Raw genomic sequence first — 23,046 nt, forward strand, 5'->3', positions numbered from 1 at the left:
TAATAAATTGACTTATTCACTAAAGTGAATAAATTGACTTGGCTTATCAAAAGGTCGTAAAAGGGGATTCCACGAGTCCGGGACCTCCTGCGACCGTCATAAATATGAGTCATTTATATTGTCGTTTATATATAAGCCACTGACTTCTTGTCTCTGAACAGAGAGCAATCCCTCTCCCTTTCTAGCACTGATGATGTTACCTAGTTTGGTAAAGAAACGTCTGCGAGAAAACCAGCAAAAGCTCAAGAGAGCATCAAGGAGTTCCAAATCTTTCTCCTGCTGTCCATAATGTGGGACGTGGGGCTGCCTCAGTGGGGCTGTTTTATCTAATTTCTTAACATATTTTTTTTCCTCCATTGTCTCCTCACCTCCCTGAACGTCCGGTGGAAATGATGGATGCAGTGTAGAATGTGTATGCGATAAATAGCTCCTCCAGGGCCCGGGTTCGATATAATAGCAGTAGCACTTAGACTTATATGCCGCTTCACCGTGCTTTTACAGCCCTCTCTAAGCGGTTTACAGAATCAGCATATTTGCCCCCAACAATCTGGGTCCTCATTTTACCCCACCTCGGAAGGAGGGAAGGCAGAGGTGGCGCAGTGATTAGAGTGCAGTACTGCAGCTACTCCAGCTGACTGCTAGTTCAGCAGATCAGCGGATCAAATCTCACCGGCTCAAGGTTGACTCGGCCTTCCATCCTTCCGAGGTGGGTCAAATGAGGACGCAGATTGTTGGGGGGCAATATGCTATTTAGTATACTGTCGATTGTTGTAAACTGCCCAGAGTCCTCGGAGAGTGGGCGGCAGAGAAATATGACTAATAAAATAATAAATAATAAAATAAGGCTGAGTCAGTCTTGAGCTGTTCAGGATCAAACTGCTGGCTGTGGGCAGAGTTAGCCTGCAATGCTGCATTCTAACCACTGGGAAGGAAGGAATGAAGGGAGGGAGGGAGGGAGGGAAGGAGGGAGGGCAATAGCAATACCACTTAGACTTATATACGGCTTTGTAGTGCTTTTATTTATATGCCTCCCTGAGTCTTCGGAGAGGGGCGGCATATAAATTGAAGTAATAAAATAAAATAAAATAAAATATAATAAATATAGCCCTCTCAAAGCGGTTTATAGAGTCGGCCTATTTCCCCCAACAATCTGGCTCCTCATTTTACCCACCTCGGAAGGATGGAAGGCTGAGTCAACCTCGAGCTGGTCTGGATCGAACCGCTGGCAGTGGGCAGAGTTAGCCTGCCATGCTGCATTCTAACCACTGGAAAGGAAGGAAGGAAGCAAGGAAGGCTGAGTCAACCTTGAGCTGGTCAGGATCCCCTCCTCCATGCGGTTCTAACATCTGCCTCTCCTTTCCCACCCACCCCTCACCCCCCAATAGCAAATCATGAAAGACCGCTGGATGAATGTGGGTCACGAGGACGATGAATTGAAGCCTTACGTGGAACCTCTGCCAGATTACAAGGATCCTCGGCGGACAGGTACAACGTTAGAGAAGGGGTGATGGGCTAGGCCGGGGGGGCGTGGGGTGGTCATTCCCACCCCATTCCAGGGGAAGGATACTGCAAAATCCCCATTCCCCTCCCCACTCCAGGGGAAGGATACTGCAAAAATCTCCACTCCAGGGGAAGGATACTGCAAAAATCTCCACTCCAGGGGAAGGATACTGCAAAATCCCCATTCCCTCCCCACTCCAGGGGAAGGATACTGCAAAATCTCCACTCCAGGGGAAGGATACTGCAAAATCCCCATTCCCACCCCACTCCAGGGGAAGGATACTGCAAAATCTCCACTCCAGGGGAAGGATACTGCAAAATCCCCATTCCCTCCCCACTCCAGAGAAAGGATACTGCAAAATCTCCACTCCAGGAGTAGGATACTTAAAAATCCCCATTCCCACCCCACTTTAGGGGAAGGATACTGCAAAATCCCATTCCCTCCCCACTCCAGGGGAAGGATACTGCAAAATCCCCATTCCCTCCCCACTCCAGGGGAAAGATACTGCAAAATCTCCATTCCCAGCCCACTCCAGGGGGAAGGGATACTGCAAAATCTCCATTCCCACTCCATTCCAGGGGTACTGCAAAATCTCCATTCCCACCCCACTTCAGGGGAAGGATATTGCAAAATCTCCATTCCCTCCCCACTCTGGGGCCAACCAGAGGTGGCATTTTACCGGTCCTCCGAACTACTCAAAATTTCCGCTACCCCGGTTCTCCAGAACTGGTCAGAACCTGCTGGATTTCACCTCTGGTCTTGACTCCTCCTCCTCTTCTTCTTCTTCTTCTTCTTCCTCCTCCTCCTCTCTCTCCCGTCCTCTTCTTCTCCTTCGCCCTCCAGAACTCATGATTTCTATGGGGTACACCCGGGAAGAAATTCAAGAGTCCTTAGTCAGCCAGAAATATAATGAAGTGATGGCGACGTACCTGCTGCTAGGTTACAAAAACTCAGAGGTGAGTGCGAGGTGGGGTGGTGGGTGGGGGGGGTTTGCCCACGTGGCATCGAGCTTTTGAAGGGCAACCTGCAGGGGACGGTTTGCGGCCCCGAAGCAAGCCGGCTGATTGAGTCACGTTGCTTTTCTCCTGTTTTAAAGTCAGCTCTTCCGCTTACGCTGAGACTCTGGAAAGAGCGCTGGGGAAGAGGAACAAAGACCATTAGGGGACTGGAGGTTAAAACGTACAAAGATCAACGGTTGCAGGAATTTGGATATGTCTAGTTCGAGTGTCAGCAACCTGCGGCTCCGGAGCCGCATGCGGCTCTTTCATCCCCCTGCTGTGGCTCCCTATCGGCTGGTGCCCTCCCCTTCTAGCCACTCCTTGCCCGCCTGAGAGAGAGGAGAGGGGAGAGGGAGAAAGAGACACACACAGAGAGAGACCTGTTTCCCGCAGGAAAACACTGGGAGGCGTGACTAGGGGGGTGTCATGTGACTGGGTGGGAGTGAGTGACATCGAGTTGGCCACGCCCACTCAGGTTTTGTGACTCCCGGTGTTTTCCTTTCTGTGGGAAATGAGTCCAAATGGCTCTTTTTGAGTATTTAAGGTTGCAGACCCCTGGTGTAGTTGAAAACAGGACTAGAAGTGACACGATAGCAGTCTTCCAATATTTGAGGGGCTGCCCCAAAGAAGATTTGGGGGTCCACCTGTTCTCCAAAGGACCTGAAGGCAGGAGAAGAAGCAACGGGTGGAAATAAATCAAGGAGAGGGAGCAAGCGGAATAAAGGAGGAATTTCCTGACAGTGAGAAGAATTAACTGGTGGAATTAACCGCTTGCCTTCAGAAGCTGTGGGAGATTTTTTAAGAAGGGGCTGGACAACCATTTTTTTTTTTTTTTCAGTCCCTTGTCATTTCGAGCCGTTGCTAAACAAATGGCCATGAGTTGAGGAACAGTCATAAATTGAGGACTTTGGTAACCTATGCAAAGAGAACCAACGGATGGAAACTGATCAAGGAGGGAAGCAACCTGGAATGAACAAGAAATTTCCTAACGGCTGGGAAGAATTAGCCAGTGGAACGCCTTGCCACTGGAAGTTGTGGGTGCTTCAACACTGGAGGTCTTTAAGAAGAGACTTGGACAGTCCGCTTGTCTGAAATGGTATAAGGTCTCCTGCTTAAGCAGGGGGTTGGACTAGAAGACCTCCACCAAGGGTCCCCTGTCCATTGCATTATTCTGTTGAATGTCTTGAGTAGAAGCTTCCAACTTGCTCTTGCTTCATGTGGCAACCCGGTTCCAGTGCCTGCCTCCAGAATTGGCAGCGCCCTCCACCCACCCCCTGAGCTCGTTGGCTGCCGCTCATTGTCGGGGATCCATATTAGAATCTTTGCAGCTGACACGGTTAAACATGTGATTGACAGGTGGCGCGCCACTGAATGCAATGAGAAGCAAGCCTCGAGCTCTTTTTTGCCATATCGCTGAAGATCCCCGGATAAGAGGATTTTATTCTTTATTCTTTAGCAGCCTTCCGGTCCTCATGCATCTCCTAAGGAAGTCTTCCCTGTACGTTGCGTTTTCCACGCAGCGAGTTTCCGATGGCCTTTTCGTTCATAAATCCTGTGCCTGGAAATTGAAAAAAGAAAAATAAGCCAAGGAGAACAGGCAGGGTTAAAATGGCTTTTTGGATGGAAGTAGTGTAAAAGAGAGAGGAGGGAGGGGGGGAGGGAAGGAAGGAAGGAAGGAAGGAAGGAAGGAAGGAAGGAAGGAAGGAAGGAAGGAAGGGCAATAGCAATAGGACTTACATACTGCTTTGTAGTGCTTCACAGCCCTCTCTAAGCGGGTTTACAGAGTCAGCCTCTTGCCCCCAACGATCTGGGTCCTCATTTTACTGACCTCGGAAGGATGGAAGGCTGAGTCGACCTTGAGCTGGTCAGGATCGAACCCCTGGGCAGTAGAATGCAGAGTTAGCCTGCAATCCTGCATTCTAATCACTGGGAAGAGAAGGAAGGAAGGAAGGAAGGAAGGAAGGAAGGAAGGAAGGAAGGAAGGAAGGAAGGAAGGAAGGAAGGAAGGAAGGAAGGAAGGAAGGAAAGAAGGAAGGAAGGTGAGAGGGAGGGAGGAGATGAGATTAGGAGGAAGGAGGGAAGCTAGGAAGGAAGTGGATGAGGTGTGGATGGAAGGAAGGAAGGAAGGAAAGAAGGAAGGAAGATGACAGGGAGGGAGGGAGGAGATGAGATTTGGATGGGGAAGGAAGGAAGGCGATGCAGTGTGGATGGAAGGGGAAAGAAGGAAGGAGGGAGGGAGGGAAGCTAGGAAGGAAGGAAGTTGATAAAGTGTGGATGGAAGGGGAAGGAAGAAAGATAGGGAAGCTGGAATAAAGGCAGGAAGGGTAAACTTTAATGAAAGTTTTGCAGAGAACATAAAAAACCAATACAAACTAACCAAAAAGAAGAAAGAAAACAAAAAGTGAAGAAAGAAAGAAAGAAAGAAAGAAAGAAAGAAAGAAAGAAAGAAAGAAAAGAAAGAAAGAAAGAAAGGAAAGAAAGAAAGAAAGAAAGAAAGAAAGAAAGAAAGAAAGAAAGAAAGAAAGAAAGAAAGAAGAAACTTTGCAGTTCCTTTGCAGCAAAGGCAGTTTGCAAAAGAAGCTTAACGGTTACAAAAAGAAAACTCCCACCTTTTTCATTAATCCAGTTTTCTGTGATCCAGCAGTCCCAGCGTAAACTTCTTTTTTTCCTCCACGAGGGGAAAAAAAACCAAACGTTTTAAGCTTTTTTGTGGGGGGAACTCTGCCTCCGAGGGCTTGCGTGACCTGGATCGGGAGAAGCCGCCTCTTGAGGTCTGGAGCCTTTTCTGATTCCCTTTTTTTTCCTGCTCTTGCAGCTCGACAACGACAGCAGCACCCTCAAACCTCGCCCCCAGCCTGAGCTCGCCAACAGCACGGTCCCCCTCCCCTTCGCACAAGGTACAGCGCAGCGTCTCCGCCAACCCCAAGCAGCGCCGCTTAAGTGATCAGGGTGAGTTTCGGGGACCGCTCCGGGGGTCCCCTTCATTCTGGGCCAAAGCAGAGGTGGGCTTCCCCGCATAAGATGGATTTCTTTCTTTATTTATGATCTCCCACCTTTTTATTATTTTTTTTATAAATAACTCAAGGTGCCGAAAAATTCCTTCCTTTCCCTTATTTTCCCCTACAACGACAACCTTGTGAGGTGGGTTGGGCTGAGAGTGAGAACAATTGGCCTCAAATCACCCAGCCAGCTTTAAGGAAGGGACTAGAACTCACCATCTCCTGGTGATTGCCCCCAAGTCACCCAGCTGTTTCATGCCTAAGGTGAGACTAGAACTCCCAATCTCCTGGTGATTGCCCCCAAGTCACCCAGCTGTTTCATGCCTAAAGTGGGACTAGCAAAGCTGGCTGAAGAATTCTGGGAGTTGAAGTCCACAAGTCTTAAAGCTGCCAAGGTTGGAGGCCCCTCCCCTAAAGGACAGTCCTTGTTCCTTCCTTCCTTCCTGCATCTCCCTGGCACTCACTTCCTTCTTTTCGTCTGCCCCGCAGTACCCAACATCCCGACGTCCACGTCTTACTCCAAGAAAACGCAGGCAGCCAACGCTGAGAACAAGAGGCCCGAAGAGGAGAGGGAGGCCGGGCGCAGCAAGGCTGGAAGCACCGTCAAAGTGCCTGCCAGCCCCCTGCCCAGCCTGGAGAGGAAGAAAAGCACTCCTATGCCCTCCACGGTCAGTGCCCTAAGACTCCTCCCACCCACGGACTTAGATAGATAGATAGATAGATAGATAGATAGATAGATAGATAGATAGATAGATAGATAGATAGATAGATAGAAGAGGATAGATAGATAGATGATAGATAGATAGATAGATAGATAGATAGATAGATAGATAGATAGATAGATAGATAGATAGATAGAAGAGGATAGATAGATAGATGATAGATAGATAGATAGATAGATAGATAGATAGATAGATAGATAGATAGATAGATAGATAGATAGATAGATAGATAGATGGATGATGGATGGGGGAGAGAGAGAGAGAGAAGTTGGATGGATGGATGGATGGATGGATGGATGGATGGATGGATGGATAGATAGATGAGAGAGAAGATGGATGGATGGATGATAGATAGATAGATGATAGATAGATAGATAGATAGATAGATAGATAGATAGATAGATAGATAGATAGATGGATGATGGATGGGGGAGAGAGAGAGAGAAGTTGGATGGATGGATGGATGGATGGATGGATGGATAGATGAGAGAGAGAAGATGGATGGATGGATGATGATAGATTGATTGATTGATTGATTGATTGATTGATTGATTGATTGATTGATTGATTTAATTCTTTATTGGCCAAGTGTGATTGGACACACAAGGAATTTGTCTGCAGTGCATAAGCTCTCAGTGTACATAAAAAGACAAGACACATTTGTCAAGAATCACAAGGCACAACAGCCGGTGACTGGGTGCGGAGGGTGGCTTCATCGCTGATCTGTAACCACCTGTCCAGTGTGGCCGCTCGGGAATTCCCCTATCCTGATAGTCCTCGACCTACGACCGAATTTCTTACAGGAAATTACAGGATCCCTATCCTGTACGTCCTCGACCTACAGAAATCCTGAATTTCTGTCCTCTTTAAGACACGACCGCTGTAAGTCGAGGCACCCACATGACCAGCCCGAGTTTAGCACTGTTTTGTGGGGGGGGGGGGTTGTAAAACGAAAGCCAGAGGTCACAATGTGAACAGCACGTTGGTCGTAAAGCGAGTCTATTGATTCGTATGGAAGTTTTTAACTAAAAAGTACGGAAACCGTCAAAAAGTGTCTTATATCCGTAGCCAAATTCTCCCAAAAATGATCATTTGTGTTGCTGTTCCTGTATAAAGGCTGTACGACAGGTAGTCCTCAATTTAACTACCACAATTGAGTCCAACGTTTATGGGGCTCGGTGAAATATGGGCGAAGCGAGTTTTGCCTCGTTTTAGGACTTTTCTTGCCCCCGTTGTTCAGCGAATCATCGCAGCTGTGAAGTCAGGAGCACGGTCGTGAAGCGAAGCTGGCTTCCCCGTCCTCAGAAGGTCACAAAACGGGATCACGACGTGACACGCCCCCCCCCCCGGGGGACGCTGCGACCATCATAAATACGATCCGATTGCCAAGCCTCTGAATTTTGATCACACGATCACAAGTGCACCGGGGGGGAGGGGATACTACAGTCGCAAGTCCCTTTTTCCGGTGCCAGCGTGCCCACCTTGGCACAGTGCCCGTCCCTCACTTGGCATCTTTCCTCCTTTGCAGAACAGCGTCCTTTCCACCAGCACAAACCGGAGCCGCAATTCCCCCATGCTGGACCGCGCCAGCTTGGGCCAGAACTCGATACAGAACGGCAAAGATAGGTAAGGAGGAAGAGGAGGACGAGGACGAGGAGGGAAGTTGGCCCTGAGCACCCCAGGGGTTCCCCCACCCAGGAACAAACATTTAAAGCATCCTTAGGCACTTTTGTAGTCTTGGATATTGAGTTCAAACTTGTTTTTTTTTATTATTATTATTATTCTTTATACATGTATGTATGTATGTATGTATTTTTCTTCAACCGGGTATTTTCCTACGTAAACCAAGTTTCTCAAACTGCAGCCATAGCTCAGTGAAATCACATCCACTATCCTAGGCTTCTTCAGACAGGAAACATGCATTTTGCTGCCTATTGGGAGACTAATATAGAGCCTTGGTAGTACAGTGGTCTAAAGCACCCTGTTATTAAGACCAGCTGCCTGCAATTACTGCAGGTTCGAATCTCGCCAGGCTCAAGGTCGACTCAGCCTTCCATCCTTTCTAAGGTGGGTAAATTGAGGACCCAGTTGTGGGGGCAATAAGCTGACTTTGTATAAAATATACAAAAGGATGAAGGCTATTGCTTAGCGCATTGTAAGCCGCCCTGAGTCTCCAGAGAAGGGCGGCATATAAATCAAATTAAATAGATAGATAGATAGATAGATAGATAGATGATAGATAGATAGATAGATAGATGATAGATAGATAGATAGATAGATAGATAGATAGATAGATAGATAGATAGATAGATAGATAGATAGGTAGATAGGTAGATAGATCTATTTCGGACTGATTGGTCCTCATCAGTTAGCCACACCGTTACCATATGTCCCCTCCCCGTAGAGGCTAATTATTTGCTTTAGATCTATATTCGTCTCCCAATAGGCAGCAAAATGCATGTTTCCTGTCTAAAGAAGCCTAGGATAGTGGATGTGATTTCACTGAGCTATGGCTGCAGTTTGAGAAACTTGGTTTACTCAGGTTTTCGCGGGTGTTTGTATGTAGGTCTTTGGTTATTCGGGTCTTCTCCCACGTAAAATTGGAAGTGTCTTGGCGACGTTTCGACGAAGTCTCGTTCATCATCTTCAGGCTGGTGTTCTCGGCTTCGTTGCTCCTGGAAGCACGAAGCCGAGAACACCAGCCTGAAGATGACGAATGAGACTTCGTCGAAACGTCGCCAAGACACTTCCAATTTTACGTGGGAGAAGACCTGAATAACCAAAGACCTACATACAAACACACACATATATATATATATATATATATATATGCATATTCTTTCTAGCCAGGTTTTACCTGGCTAGAAAGAATATGCACATAAAAGCCTATGAAAAAAGAAAAAAGATATTTTTCTTCTAGCCTTACATATATATATGTAAGTTTTCACGGGTATATATATGTGTACAGTTAATATTTCGGGTTTCTTCCTGTGTAATTGTGAACATATCCCTAAAAGGGTAGAAGCGACGTTTCGACAGAATCTTATCTGCCATCATAAGCCTGATGATGGCAGATGAGATTCTGTCGAAACGTCGCTTCTACCCTTTTAGGGATATGTTCACAATTACACAGGAAGAAACCTGAAATATTAACTGTCCACACACACACAAACACACACATATATATATGCATTTTTCCCCTTTAATATACACAAGTGCTTAGTCAACGGTGTATTGTCTAAGTCCATTTACTTTGGCCAAACTATCGTTCTAGTAATAATAATAACAATAATAATCATAATATCGGTGGTAATTATAATAATAATGCTTATTTACATATAGAAAAATAGTCTTTCATCATTTTCTTTTGCAGTTTTTACATAAGTATTTTATTCTTTATTTAAAGTGGTGTAGCTTTCCTCTCCCGTCTCCTGCCCCCAAAACGTTGCAACCCCTTTTCAAAACTATAAAAAGGTAAAAAGGTTCCCCTCGCACATACGTGCCAGTCGTTCCCGACTCTAGGGGGCGGTGCTCATCTCCATTTCAAAGCCGAAGAGCCAGCACTGTCCGAGGACGTCTCCGTGGTCATGTGGCCGGCATGACTCAAGGCCAAAGGCGCACAGAAAACGCTGTCCCCTTCCCACCAAAGGTGGTCCCTATTTTTCTACTTGCATTTTTTTTACGTGCTTTCGAACTGCTAGGTTGGCAGAAGCTGGGACGAGTCACGGGAGCTCACCCCATTACGCGGCAGCACTAGGGATTCGAACTGCCGACCTTTCGATCGACAAGTTCAGTATCTTAGCCACTGAGCCACCGCTATAGTTGGATCTAAAATCGACTGTAGTTGGATCTAAATCGACCCCGTTTCAAAGTCCCACCCCCCCACCCCCCCATGGCCTGAACCCAGCCTTCCAAGCCACCCCTCCGGACAGGAATGACCCCTGCGTATGGGATACCTTTTGGAGGTTGCTGAAAAGACCCCCACCTTCACCCCACCCCACCCTGCGCTTAGCTTCAGAGCATCCATTGATGCTATCCCTGGACTGATAAGGGGGGGGGGGGCGTGAGGACACCTCCTTTCATCTCCATTTGGTGAGAGAGAGGAGGGGGGCTTCCTTTACTTCCCCTGCAGGCTGCCCCTCTCCCCCCTGAATGCCTAGCCATAAGACCTTTCTCACGATCTCGGGGATATTTTTTCCTTAGCTAGCAAGGAGCAAGCCTCATCCCTTCATTCCTGTGACATTCACACACACACACACATATTTTTGTGCCTTTTTTTCTTCTTTTGGACCCAACCCCCTGGTTCCTTCAAAGCTTCAAAGAGTCATGCACCCACCCCTCATCGCCCTCGCTACCCCACCCCACCGCACTCCGGAAAGCCTCCATTCGCCTCCATCTCCTCCTGTTGCATCTGGGGGTGGAGGTGCTTGACTCATATACATATATACAGGGTTGTGTATTGTATATTTGCTTTCCCCAGAATGCCCGTGGACCTCCCTCTGTGGCGTGGCAGCTCCCTCTGTGGCGGCTCCCTCTGTGGCGTGGCAGGTTGAGGGGACCTCTTCCCCACCCGTTTAGCTGATGAAGGAATGGATAGGATGAGAAGGAGGGAGGGAGGGAGGAAAGAAAAGAAGATTGGTAGGAGGGAAGGAAAGGAAAGGCAGATAAAGGGAAGGGAAGGGAGGGGAAGGGAGGGAGCAAGGAGAGGAGAGGAGGAAAGGAAGATAAAGGAAAGGGAAAAAAAATAGAGGAAAGGAAAGGAAGATAGAAGAACAGGAAAGGAGAAAGGAAAGGATAGGGAAGGGAAAGAGTAAAAGGAAGGAAGGGGAAGGGAGGGACCAAGGAAAGGAGAGGTGAGGAGGAAAGGAAGATAAAGGAAAGGGAAAAGATAGAGGAAAGGAAAGGAAGATAGAAGAAAGAAGAGGAATATAGAAGAAGAACAGGAAAGAAGAAAGGATAGGGAAGGGAAAGGAAGATAGAGTAAAGGGAAGGAAGGAGAAGGGGGAGGGAGGGAGCAAGGAAAGGAGAGGAGAGGAGGAAAGGAAGATAGAAGAAGGAAAGGAAGATAGAGGAAAGGAAGATAAAGGAAAGGAAAGAAGATAGAAGAAGAAAAGGGAAGGAGAAAGAAAAGGGGAGGAGAGGAGAGGAGTGGAATGGTAGGACATAGCCGCCTCCCCATAACCAGCTGGCCCCACCCGATAGTCTGGGATGGTCGGTGGGGCCCGCCGCAGATTTCATCCGCCAGCCCGCTTCACCCCCTCTTTCCCCTCTCCTCCTTCCCCCCACCCCCATTTTCTCTCCTTGGTTTGGACTCCTTGGCTTCTCCCTGGCTTGATTTTATTTTTTCTCCCCCTCCCCGCCAGCCTAACCACTCCGGGCTCCAGGGCCTCTACCGCCTCCGCTTCCGCCGCCGTGAGCTCCGCGCGCCCGCGCCAGCACCAGAAATCCATGTCCGCCTCGGTGCACCCCTCCAAGCCCACGCTGCCCCCCCACCGACAATCACTGCGAGGCCCAGCGACCTAGGCAAGTGGGCAGCTGCGTGCGCCTGGGGGTGTTTCCTTCCTTCCTTCCTTCCTTCCTTCCCTCCCTCCAGGTCTCTCCAGCTGCCCCCCTTGGCTTCATTGTTCTGTGTCCCGTCCTGGCCCCAGAGCCGTGACCCTCGCACAGGGGGCTGCCTTAGAGGAGATCGGGGCAGAACAACTGAGAGGTTTGGGGGTTCTGTCCTGAAACCTGGGAGGGGGGACCCCCCCCCCCAGACGGAGCCATGCTCTGGGTACCACACAGCATCAGGCAGAGTCACAAGGGCGCCCAGGATGTTGCTCGTCCTGTTGGGTGGGTACCCCCCTATTTTTTTAGGGGACCTTAGCCGCTATGGAAGGCAGCCCTCGTTCTTCTATGGGGCAGGCGCAGAAAAAGGAAACCCCCGGCTGCCCCACAAAAGAACGAGGGCAGCCTTCCACCTCTGCCCAGATGCTCCTTCCTAGCAACTAGCAGAACTTGGAAAAACTGGCCCTGGATTCTCACGTCGCTTTAAGCCAGGAATCTTGCCTCGTGGAGGAAATCCATCAGGAATGAGATGTGGGTGCTCTTTTTTTCTAAGAGCATCAAAGATCATTTGGCCTAAAGGCTGGAAGGTGTGGGGGGGGGGGGGAAACATGGTATCACGGCATCCTTCCTCAAATGCCCTCAAACGCTTCAGAGCCCTGGTTTCCGATTTGGCTTACGATCCTGGCTTGTTTGGGACCCCCATTGGCCAGGACGAGGTCGCTGATTCCCTACTGGGTTTCCCTTCCCCTCTCCATGCCGGGGACGAAGGGAATCAGTTTTATAGGGAGTCCTCTACTTGTGAAGACGAGTGGACCAGAACGTCTTCCGTCACTAACAGCAATGGAGTCGTTAAGGCACCTGACTGCTCCCGATTTCACAATCTTTTTGGCCTCAGTTGTTAAGTGAATCCAGCTTCCCCACCGTCACTATCGAAGCCTCCTCCATCTACACCCTTGGGGGAGAGCCCCTTGAGATACCACCTAAAATGGCCTCCCAACCTTACCCAACGGATCTGCTATCTGCTCGTCCCTCCCCAGGAATCCCAAACCAGCATTCATGGGTAGAACGTGGCTTTTCTCTCTCTCTCTCTCTCTCCCTTCGCTGACATACCCCCCCTCCCAAGGCAGCGGGGTGGAGGGTCTCTCGGTCTGGCCTCCCCTGATTGACCTCCTTCTTCTCCTTCCCCCCACAGCACGGCCCCCCAGCGGGCTCCCGTGGCCTCCCCTTCCGCCCACAACATCAGCAGCGCCCTCCCCGAGCGCACCAACTTCCCGCGAGGCATACAGAGCCGCAGCACTTTCCACGCCGGGCAGCTCCGGCCGGTCCGCGACCAACCAAACCTCTCCTACGGCCTGACGCCCGCCTCGCCTTCCGGCAACAGCCAAGGCCGAAGAGGAGCTTCGGGCAGCCTCTTCAGCAAGTTCACCTCCAAGTTCGTACGCAGGTGAGCCGGGGAGGGGAGGGGGAGGCACCAAAGTGTGTGGGGGGGGGACCCCCAGTGCATCCTGGGTGGCGTGAGTGCATGGCGGAGGGGGGAAAGGTGGAGTGAGACAGGGACCCTCCCCTCTTCCATTTCTGTGGCTCTGAGAGGCGCATGTTGGCTGAGTCTGTGTGCGTTGGACCCCCGCTGCCCCTCCCTCTCCCTCCTCCCTTCCTGTCACAGCCCCCCCATTCCATTGTCCGCCATCTGGCGCAGTGGTTAGAGTGCAGTACTTGCAGGCTACTTCTGCTGACTGCCAGCTGCCTGCAATTTGGCAGTTCGAATCTCCCCAGGCTCAAGGTTGACTCAGCCTTCCGTCCTTCCAAGGCCGGTACAATGAGGACCCAGATTGTTGGGGGGCAATAGGCTGACTCTTAAACGCTTAGAGAGGGCTGTGAAGAACTCTAGAACTCTACATACCTCTATATACCGCTGCTATCGCTATTGTTATCTGTCCATGCTCGAATCGCACACTCTCCAGGAATCCAAGCTGCCGTCGGCTCTTCCCATTCATTGGGGAGACGAGCCCACCCAGCTTTCAAATGCTCCCCCCCCCCAGGGCTCCACAGGGTGGAAGCACAACCTCTCCTTGATGAAGCCTAGAAGTCTGCCCCCCACCAGCCCCCCAAAGGGGAGACTATCTTTGGGGTAGCTCAGCTGGGGAGTGACAAGCTATCATTCAGGATGGCTTAGCCATAATTGTCACTGCAAAGCCCGCGATGGAGTGGGCGGAGATGGCTCCTGATAACAGCACCCTGTAAGTAAGAATAACGAGAGTTGGAAGGGACCTTGGAGGTCTTCTAGTCCATCCCCCCCCCCCAAGCTTATACCGTTTCAGACAAATGGTTGTTCCAACGCCTTTGGTTCTGGCGAATTGCAATTCGGAATCCCTACTTCCCCTCCACCCCAGAACCTGCCATTCCCTGATCTCAGCCATGCAGCGAAATTGTCCTCACCCCGTAAAGTTTCCGTGTGGGGGTACCCCAGCCATAGCTGCCCACATGCCACTTTAGCCAAGGTAGCCCCAGGGTTTCTCAACCTTGGGTGTTTTTTTAAGATGGGCGGACTTCAACTCCCAGAATTCCCCTGCCAGCATGCATGTGTGTGTGTGTGTGTGTGTGTGTGTGTATCCGAGAGGCTGTTTTGTAAACCTTCCTTCTTCTTCGCAAGGCCCCAAGGGGAGGGGAGGGAGTTTGAGAATGGGAGGGGGGAGGGGGACCCACCTCTCTGCAGTCCAGCACCTCCTGTCTCCAGCCTCCTTTTTCTTTTGCTGTGTGTTTTACCTTCCTCCCTGCCTGCCCTCCTTCCCAACCCACCCCATCCTTCTGTGGGTCCTACTCTGGGCAGCCTCCAGCCAGAAGGGGATATGGGGTGGGAAGGAGGAGGGGTGACCCCAGCAACCCCGAGTTCCTCACTCCTCCTCGCCTTCCAAAAGAAGTCACCAAGGCTTTTGGGGAGCCCCCCACCTCATCCTCCCGGACAGTCCCAATTTGGGACACAGGGAGGCCGCTCGTCTTCCTGTGTTGGACAGAAGGAACGAAAAATGGGGGGGAGGGGAAGTGTTCGCGTCAGCCTCCCTTTCCTCAAAGACACCCCCCTCCCCGGCCCAATCTGGGGAGGGAAGATGGGGGCACCGGCCTATTCCGGGATCCACGGCTTGTTCATTTCACACTTTCACGCTTGCTCATCCACCCACCACCGTGTTTTTTTCCTCCCCCCTCCCTTTTTTTTACCCCCTCCCCTTCTAGAAATCTGTCTTTCAGGTTTGCCAGAAGGTAGGCGTTCGTCACTCTGGAATTTGTTCTTTTTCCTTCTTCCTCTTGTGCAACACTCACCTCTTCCCTGCCAGCTTCTCTCGCTCTCTCTTTCTTGCTCTCTGTTTCTCTCTCTCTCTCTCTCTCTCTCTCTCCCTCCCCACAACCCATGGTGGCCAAGGGTGGCTGTGTGTGAACGCAGAGGGCACCCTTAAAGGGACAGTTTGGGGGGGGGGGAAGGGCTCATTAGCTCTCAGCCTGCAGACAGGGAAGCCCACTTTGATGTGGGAGATGCTGTTTCCACTCTGTTCCATCTGGGTTGCCAGAAAATTGGTTGGCCTGGGATTTAGCGTCTGAGAATGCTGTCTCTTTAAAGGTGATTCTCCATCTTCGTAGTTTTTGCCTTGGCTGGGCCTCTGCTCTTTCTAACCAGAATCTCTCTCCCCCCCGTGCCCCTCCCCCTTCCTCCTTCCCCACACTAATCCTCCTCCCTGCATGGTGGTGGTTAGGAGAAGCTGGGCTGTCCCTCTGCTCTGCGGCTGGACGCTGCCTTGAAGGTTCAGGCTTAGCTTGCGGGAGGTGGCGAACGGGCACCCGGCCCATCCGGGGAACTTCATAGCCCTCCCTGGGGGATGAAAACGGGGGCCTTGGGGGGGTTACACCCCAATGGGAAGATGTTATCCATGGTGTGGGTTGCAGTGATCTCTTTTCAAGGAAAAAAAAATACAGTGAGATCAGTTGCCAAGGTTGGAGATCCCTGGCCTAGTGGTTAAGGTGCTGGGCTAGGAACCAGGCGCCTGAGAGTTCTAGTCCTGCCTTAGACGTGGAGAACCAGCCAGGTGACTTTGGGCCAGTCCCTCTCTCACTCTCTCAGCCCTACCCACCTTGTTGTTGTGGGGAAAATAGGAGGAGGAAGGATTAGGTTCGTTTACCACCTTGAATAAAATAAAGCAATAGGAAAGCTGGGATTAAAATAAAAGAGAGAAATCTAGCTTTTGGGCTGTATAGGTAGTCCTCGTCGCACGACCACAATCGAGCCCAAAGTTTCTGTTGCTAAGTGAGACATTCGTTCAGTTGAGTTTCGCCCCGTTTTGCAACCTTGCTTGCCACAAGTTGTTCAGTGAATCACCGCAGTTGTTAAGTGAGTCACACAGTTGCGAAGTGACTCAGTGGCTTCCCCCATTGACTTCGCTTGTCAAAAGGTCGCACAAGCGGATCATATGACACCCCCACCCCGGGGGACATTTGTAACCGTCAAAAACATGAGTCAGCTGTCAAGCGTCTGAATTTTGCTCATGGGATGCTGCCACGGTCATAAATTTGAAAAAGTTACTTTCTTCAGTGCCGTTGTAACTTCGAACGGTCACTAAACGAACCGTCCATAAGTGGGGACCTGCCTGGTGTGTAGCAAGCTAGGTCTCAGGCTGTAGTTCCCATATGTTTCCTCTCTCCGATCAGGAGGAAATGGTGCTGTCACTTTTCAGCCGTCACTTCCACAGAGTCGCGTGTGAGCTGCGAGATGCCAGACTTAAATAAATGGAATCAAGGCAGCTTCAGCCACTTGGATTAAGTCCAGTTTAAGCAGAAAATAAGCAGAATTAGGTGTTGTTGTTTTTTCCAAGCACCCAGCCTTTGCTTCAGCAATACCTGCTTCCTGACAGCCCTTTGCACTTCCCCACAGAAAGAAAGAAAGAAAGAAAGAAAGAAAGAAAGAAAGAAAGAAAGAAAGAAAGAAAGAAAGAAAGAAAGAAAGGAGGGAAGAAGGAAGGAAGGAAAGGGAGGGAGGAGTGGACAGAGAAAGAAAAAAGGGAAGAAGGAAGGAGAGAGGAGTGGAGAGAGAAAGAAAAAAGAGAGAAAAAGAAAAGGGAGGGAAGAAGGGAGGAGTAGAGAGAAAAAGAAAGAAAAGGGAGGAAGAAGGAGGGAAGGAAAGAGGAGTGGAGAGAAAGAAAAAGAAAAGAGGGAGGAAGGGAGGAAGGAAAGGAGTGGAGAGAAAGAAAGAAAAGATTGAAGAAGGAAGGAAGGAAAGAGGAGTGGAGAGAGAAAGAAAAAAAGAAAAGGGAGGGAAGAAGGAAGGAAGGAAAGAGGAGTGGAGAGAGAGAAAGAAAAAGAAAAAAGAGGGAAGAAGGAAGGAAAGAGGGAGGGAAGAGTGGAGAGAGAGAAAGAAAGAAATTACCTTTTTTATTCAACCTTCAACATCTCAACCTTGTTACAGCAACAGTGTTGACCTTCAAAATTAACCCAGAGACATTCTCGGGGGGGGGGGGGGCAGAGCTGGGGCAAAACAGAAGGTGTGTATGTGCGAATGCATGTATGTAATTCCCCCCCTCCCCAAAAACAGAGGGGAGGTATTACAAGATAGCCCCCCCCCCTTCCTCAATCTGCAACTCTCTGCTGAGGGAAACTGGGCCGGCTGCGAGAGAACTGAAGTCATCCATTGTCTTGGCAGGTGGAGTCTCAAACTGTGAGCAGCCGCTGAAGTGCCCTTGCGGTGCCTCGCTTTCCCTTTTGCACAGGGGTGTGCGATGCTCGCGCACGAGAGCGCCTCCTGAAAGTGATCTGCAGGGCGAAAGGGCACCCTTTCAAGGGGGGGTGGGCACAGAAAAGAATTGGGAGCAGACCAGCACTTCCATCGTAGTTGCTTTTGCAAAAGGCAACTGGACTTTCTTGGGCTTTGAAAACATTTCGCTTCTCATCCAAGAAGCTTCTTCAGTTCTTCTTGGATGAGAAGCGAAAGATTTTTCAAGGAGAAGAGAGGAAGGAAGGAGTAACAAGGGACGTAAATGAAAGGAAGGAAGAAAAAGGAAGGAAAATGGAAAGAAGGAAAAGGAGGAGAAGAAAGGAGACAAAAGAGAAAGAAAGAAAGAAAGAAAAAGAAAGAAGAGTTAGAAAAGGAAGGAAGAAGGAAACAAGGAAGGAAGAGAAAGGAAGGAGAATGGAAAGAAGGAAAAGAAAAAGAAAGAGAAGAAAGGAAACAAAAGAAAAACAAAAAGAAAGAAAGAAAGGATTAGAAAAGGAAAGAAGAAGGAAACAAGGAAGGAAAAGGAAGGAGAATGGAAAGAAGGAAGAGAAGAAAGGAAACAAAAGAAAAAGAAAAGAAAAGAAAAAGAAAGAAAGGGTTAGAAAAGGAAGGAAGAAGGAAACAGGGAAGGAAAAGGAAGGAGAATGGAAAGAAGGAAAAGAAAAAGGAAGAGAAGAAAGGAAACAAAAGAGAAAGGGGTTAGAAAAGGAAGGAAGGTAGGAAGAAGGAAACAAGGAAGGAAGAGAAAGGAAGGAGAATGGAAAGAAGGAAAAGAAAAAGGAAGAGAAGAAAGGAGAGAGAGAGAGAAATGAACGAGAAAGAGAGGCAGGAAGGAAGGCCTCTGAGTCATCCTGGGTTTGGGGGAGCGCTCCCCAAAACTGGCAGGGTTAGACCCAAAGCGAAAGGAGATGAAACTCATTTGACACGGTAGCCGCCATTTCCCCACTTCTGTCATGCCCCAAAGAGACAATTCAGCCGCCGCAAATCTTTTCGAAGGAAAGGCTTGGTGGTTCTCTTGTCTCTTTTGAAGACCGCCCAGTTGGGGTTCATGGCAGATCTAGCATCCAGACCAGGAGTCCCCTCATTCCGTGGCTCAGCCTGTTTTCCCCCACTCCAAGTAGCTCCTCCTCCTCCTTCTCCTCCTCCTTCCTCCTTTCTTCCTTGCTTGTCCGTGGCTTCTGCTCTGCGGGAATGGATTAGAGAAACGGTGCTTGCACCCAACCAAACAAACCCAAGGCTGATCCAGTAGCTTCACCCCCCAAAAGGCTGCCTTGGCTGATCCCAGCATGCCAAACAACCACCGAGAGGGGCTGTCTGCTCTGCCTGGGGGGGGCACCATACTTTAGCCCCCCTCCCCACCCTCGAATGCCTTGAAGCCCTCCCCCTCTTCCCCATGGCTTGGGCGAAAAGTAAAGAAAAACCAGGGGCAGGAAGTGCTAACTGGAGGGTGCTGATGGCTTGTCTCCTGCTCTGTTTTTTGAGGAACCTGCATGAGCCCGAAAACAAAGACCGCGTGGAGACCCTCAGGTGAGACGCAGCCAGGGCTGGGCGGGGTTTCCCACCCTGGGTCCACTCGGTCTGTTTCTCCGACAGGGCCAGGCTGCTCCTTGGCACCTACCTCCATTCTTACATCTCTTCGTTGCCCTGACCTCTTTCTCTCTCTTTTTTTTTTTCCTCCTCCTCCTGCCTAGCACTGATGATATTACCTAGTCTGGTAATTAAATGTCTGCAAGAAAAGAACCACGCTTAGAAAACCCCAAGGAACCCCACAGTCCTCCTCCTCCTCCTCCTCCTCCCACCTCTAGCACTGATGATGTTACCTTGTTTGGTAATAAAATGACTGCAAGAAAACAACCACACTTGGAGAGCACCAAGGACCTCACAGTCCTCCTCCTCCTCCTCTTCCTCCACCACCACCTCCTCCTCTTCCTCCCACCTCTAGTTTAACACTGATGATGTTATCTAGTCTGGTAATTAAATGTCTGCAAGAAATCAACGACGTTCAGAGAACACCAAGGACACCACAGTCCTCCGTCTCCTCTTCCTCCTCCTCCATCACCACCACCACCACTTCCTCTTCCTTCCACCTCTAGTTTAGCACTGATGATGTTACCTAGTCTGGTAATGAAATGTCGGCAAGAAAACAACCACGCTCAGAGAACACCGAGGACCCCACAGTTCTCCGTCTCCTCTACCTCTTCTAATTCTTTCTCTTTCCATCTCTCCCCCACCACCCCCAGCTCTTCTGGGTCACGGATCAGACTGAGCAGCACTCTGATGCCAGTCAGATGGGCAGGGGGGGAGGGATTCCTCCTCTCTCCTCACCCTTTCTTCCCTTTCTCCTCCCCCCCTGGCAGGCCTCACATGATGGGTAGCGGCGGCGGGGGCGAGAAAGACCGGGACGAGAACCGGGACGCCAAGCCGCGGTCACTGCGTTTCACCTGGAGCATGAAGACCACCAGCTCCATGGAGCCCAACGAGATGATGAAAGAGATTCGGAAGGTGCTGGACGCGAACAGTTGCCAGTGCGAGTTGCAGGAGAAATACATGCTTTTGTGCATGCACGGGGCACCAGGCCACGAAGCTTTCGTGCAGTGGGAGATGGAAGTTTGCAAACTGCCCCGCCTCTCGCTCAACGGCGTCCGCTTCAAGCGGATATCGGGCACTTCCATGGCCTTCAAGAACATTGCCTCCAAAATCGCCAACGAACTCAAGCTTTAACGGGGCCCAACCCCGGGAGAAAGAGGGGGGTGGGAGGGGGGCGCCTGGCCTGCACACACGCGCGACCGGAGGTGGGAGCATCAGGAGGAAGAGAGCCGCGGCTTCGCTTTTGAGAGGGGTTATGCAGGCAAAAGGGGGTGGGTAGGGCAAGAGGGAGGGAAGGTGGTGGGGTATACCCCCCCACACTCACATGCCTCTCCATCTCCCCATGCCCCCCCCTCCCACTGATGGATCTCCATGGAGACAGGGTGCGTGGGATTGTGGTTGGCAGCCACCTAGCTGGTCTCCGTGGCAACAGGAACGGGAGGGTACCAAGGGCTGTCTGTCGGATGAGGAAGCATCCCTTTTGGTCTCCGTGGCGACCGTGGTACTTTTTCTTCCTCCTTTTTTTTTTCTTCTTCCTTCCTTCCTTCTCCCCCTCCCCCCCTTTTTTTCCCCTCCTTTCCTTCTTGTACACGAGACAGGGTTTGCCATGCTACCAAACTGCAACAGAAAAGCAGGGACTCTTTCCCCCCCCTCCCCGGGGAGCAGGGGAGGGTCCTTTTCCCCCACCCCGCCCGCCTCCAGGTTTGCAACCCGGGTCGGCGGAGGAGGATGGCAGCTGTGGCAGGAGGCGGTTGGGATGGTGAGGTGTGGGGGCAGAGGAGTAGCCGGGGGCCCCTTCACTGGGGAAACAGGGGAGCCGAGGGTCGCGTGCCCGCCAGCCAACGATGGAAGCCAAGTGCCTCCTTGCTGCCCTGCCAAGGGACGCTTCCTGGTCCCTGTAGATGACACAACCCCCACCTCAACACACACACACACGCCGCAAACAAAGACCCCGCAATCTTCCCAAGGTTTTTTTGTTTCTTCCTTGCTAATTGAGGGGAGCCGCCGTTGGGGTTGAACGGAGGGAGGGTTGGGGGTTGGTGGCTGTCCCGAGATCCGCACAGCAACCTGATCCGTCACTCCTTTGTCCCCCCTCCCCATGTCCCCTCCCCTTTATACAGGCATGGCGGTAAGAGGGCCACTCTGGGCTGGTCAGCAGCGCCCTGTTTACACACACAACGTCACAATGGAGTCCTGTTTCCTGTCTTGAATGCTGCACAACCCCACTCTGGGGTTTTTTAGCCTTCTGTTCCCCCACCCCGCCTCCCCCTTCCTGGCATGTCTTTCCCGTGGGCCCAAACATGGCGGGAGGGGTGTGGGTGGGGGCGCCAGAAGCTGGCTATGGAACAAGCCTGCTGGGGGTTGGGGGCCCACAGCCCAGGGGGTTTTCACACACACACACACACCCCAATTTTCTCCGGCAAAAAGCCTTTGGGTGTTCAGGATGGGTTGAAAAGCTTTGGGCCTGCTGTTTTTTTTATCCCCTGGTCACAGGTACGCTGCCCCCCCCCCCCGCCCCCGGCTTTCTGGAGAGCTCGGGTTGCCGTCTACTGAAAACTGTGGGGATGGGGGACCCATGGCTTCTGTTCCCCCTGCCCCCCCCCCAATTTTTATTTCCCTTTCCAAAGCACAAGAGCAAAAGGAGAGAAAAAAAAAAAAGACGGAGACTTCTCTTCGGTGGGGGGCCTCGCTCTCTCTGGGTTTCTTTTCGTTGTCACATTGCCCCCCCTCCCTCTTGAGAATGTATTTTTGGTCCTGGGGAGGGGGCTTTGCAGCCCCTTCACCTTCTCTGACACACACACACACACACACCTGGTTTGTATATAACTGTACTGATACCTCGGTTTTTTGTGAGTGGTTATAATTTTTTTTTTTTTTGGTTTCGTTTTAATTTCTCATCACAACATTGCCTTTTTTTTAAAAAAAAGAAAAGATCATGTCCTTTTGGGGAGGGCGGTCATTCTCTTCCCCTCCCGTCCTTCCCCTCTCTCTTTTTTCTTTCTTTCTTTCTCTTTCTTTCTCTCTCTCTCTCTCAAGGATGCTGCCGTTTGATGTAGTTTTACAGGTTCTAGATTAAAACTTTCCAGAAAGCACCTATCTAGCGTCGGATTCCTGTTTTTGGTTCCACATTTGCTCCAGTTCCCCCCCCCCCAACCTCACTCCCCCCACCCAGGACTCGGGACCAGCAAGGGGGTGGGGGGTGGGGAAAACACTCCTTTCCGCTCCAGCCCGGTCCAAAGTTGAGACAACCTGTCGCATCTCTGGGAGACTCTGGCCGGTTTCTTATTAAAGCCAAAGAAATAAAAAGCACATGCTCCGAGCTTGTTTTTCCAAAATGATGGGGAGGGGGAAGGTGTAGGGTGGGGGGCTCTTCCTTGGGAGAATGTCCCAAGCTGTGGATTGGCCAAAATGATGGTGGGGGGGAGGGATGTCCCCTGGCCCCCCTTCCAGTCAAGCACCATCCCGAAGCTTGTACCAAAATATCTTTTATTGAAAATGCCGCGTGGACTCTAAAAAGACGCCGGCGCTGAGCTGCCGGCAGAAGGGAAGAGTGTGGGGGGAGCTGCTAAGTTCTCAGAAAGTTTGGGGGGGCACGTAAATGGTCCTCTTCTTCCTCTTAAGGCGACCCACAGCTGGCCTCCGATGCTCGCACACTGCTTCCAGGAGAGCGATGAGTAAGTACAGAGCAGATTCGACTTCAATCCTCTCTTTTTTTTTCGGTCATCCTTGTAGAAATTCCAAGTCTTCGTACTTCGGAATGGGGGTTTCTGATTCTGGAGCAGTTTGGCCTTTTCCCCCCACCACAAAATTGGGCAGACAGCCCCCCTTTTTTTCTCTCCTCCCCCTCAATTCATCATCCTCCCCTTCTTTTCAAGCAGTGGAAAGTACTCAGTCCAGTCCTATTCCAAGCTACATCTTCTACTGTTTTCTCATTATCCCA

At 50.6% G+C, this 23,046-nt stretch overlaps 1 protein-coding gene across 1 annotated transcript in view; it reads left to right on the plus strand.

Annotated features, from left to right (window-relative positions):
• Positions 1–20,268, plus strand: part of MARK2 (microtubule affinity regulating kinase 2) — a 127,131-nt gene extending 106,863 nt beyond the window's left edge. The window contains 12 exon segments of the mRNA XM_070950945.1: positions 1,386–1,485; positions 2,345–2,457; positions 5,315–5,374; positions 5,376–5,448; positions 5,988–6,166; positions 7,749–7,846; positions 11,584–11,700; positions 11,702–11,743; positions 12,960–13,211; positions 14,996–15,022; positions 19,002–19,046; positions 19,877–20,268. Of these exon segments, the coding sequence (XP_070807046.1) occupies positions 1,386–1,485; positions 2,345–2,457; positions 5,315–5,374; positions 5,376–5,448; positions 5,988–6,166; positions 7,749–7,846; positions 11,584–11,700; positions 11,702–11,743; positions 12,960–13,211; positions 14,996–15,022; positions 19,002–19,046; positions 19,877–20,240 (1,470 nt within the window). The 3' untranslated portion in view covers positions 20,241–20,268.
• Positions 20,269–23,046: the final 2,778 nt, after the last annotated feature.

The sequence above is a fragment of the Pituophis catenifer genome, unplaced genomic scaffold (genome assembly GCF_029215685.1).
Source record: "Pituophis catenifer annectens isolate HBS135680 unplaced genomic scaffold, rPitCat1.0.hap2 SCAF_10, whole genome shotgun sequence".
NCBI lineage: Eukaryota > Metazoa > Chordata > Lepidosauria > Squamata > Colubridae > Pituophis > Pituophis catenifer.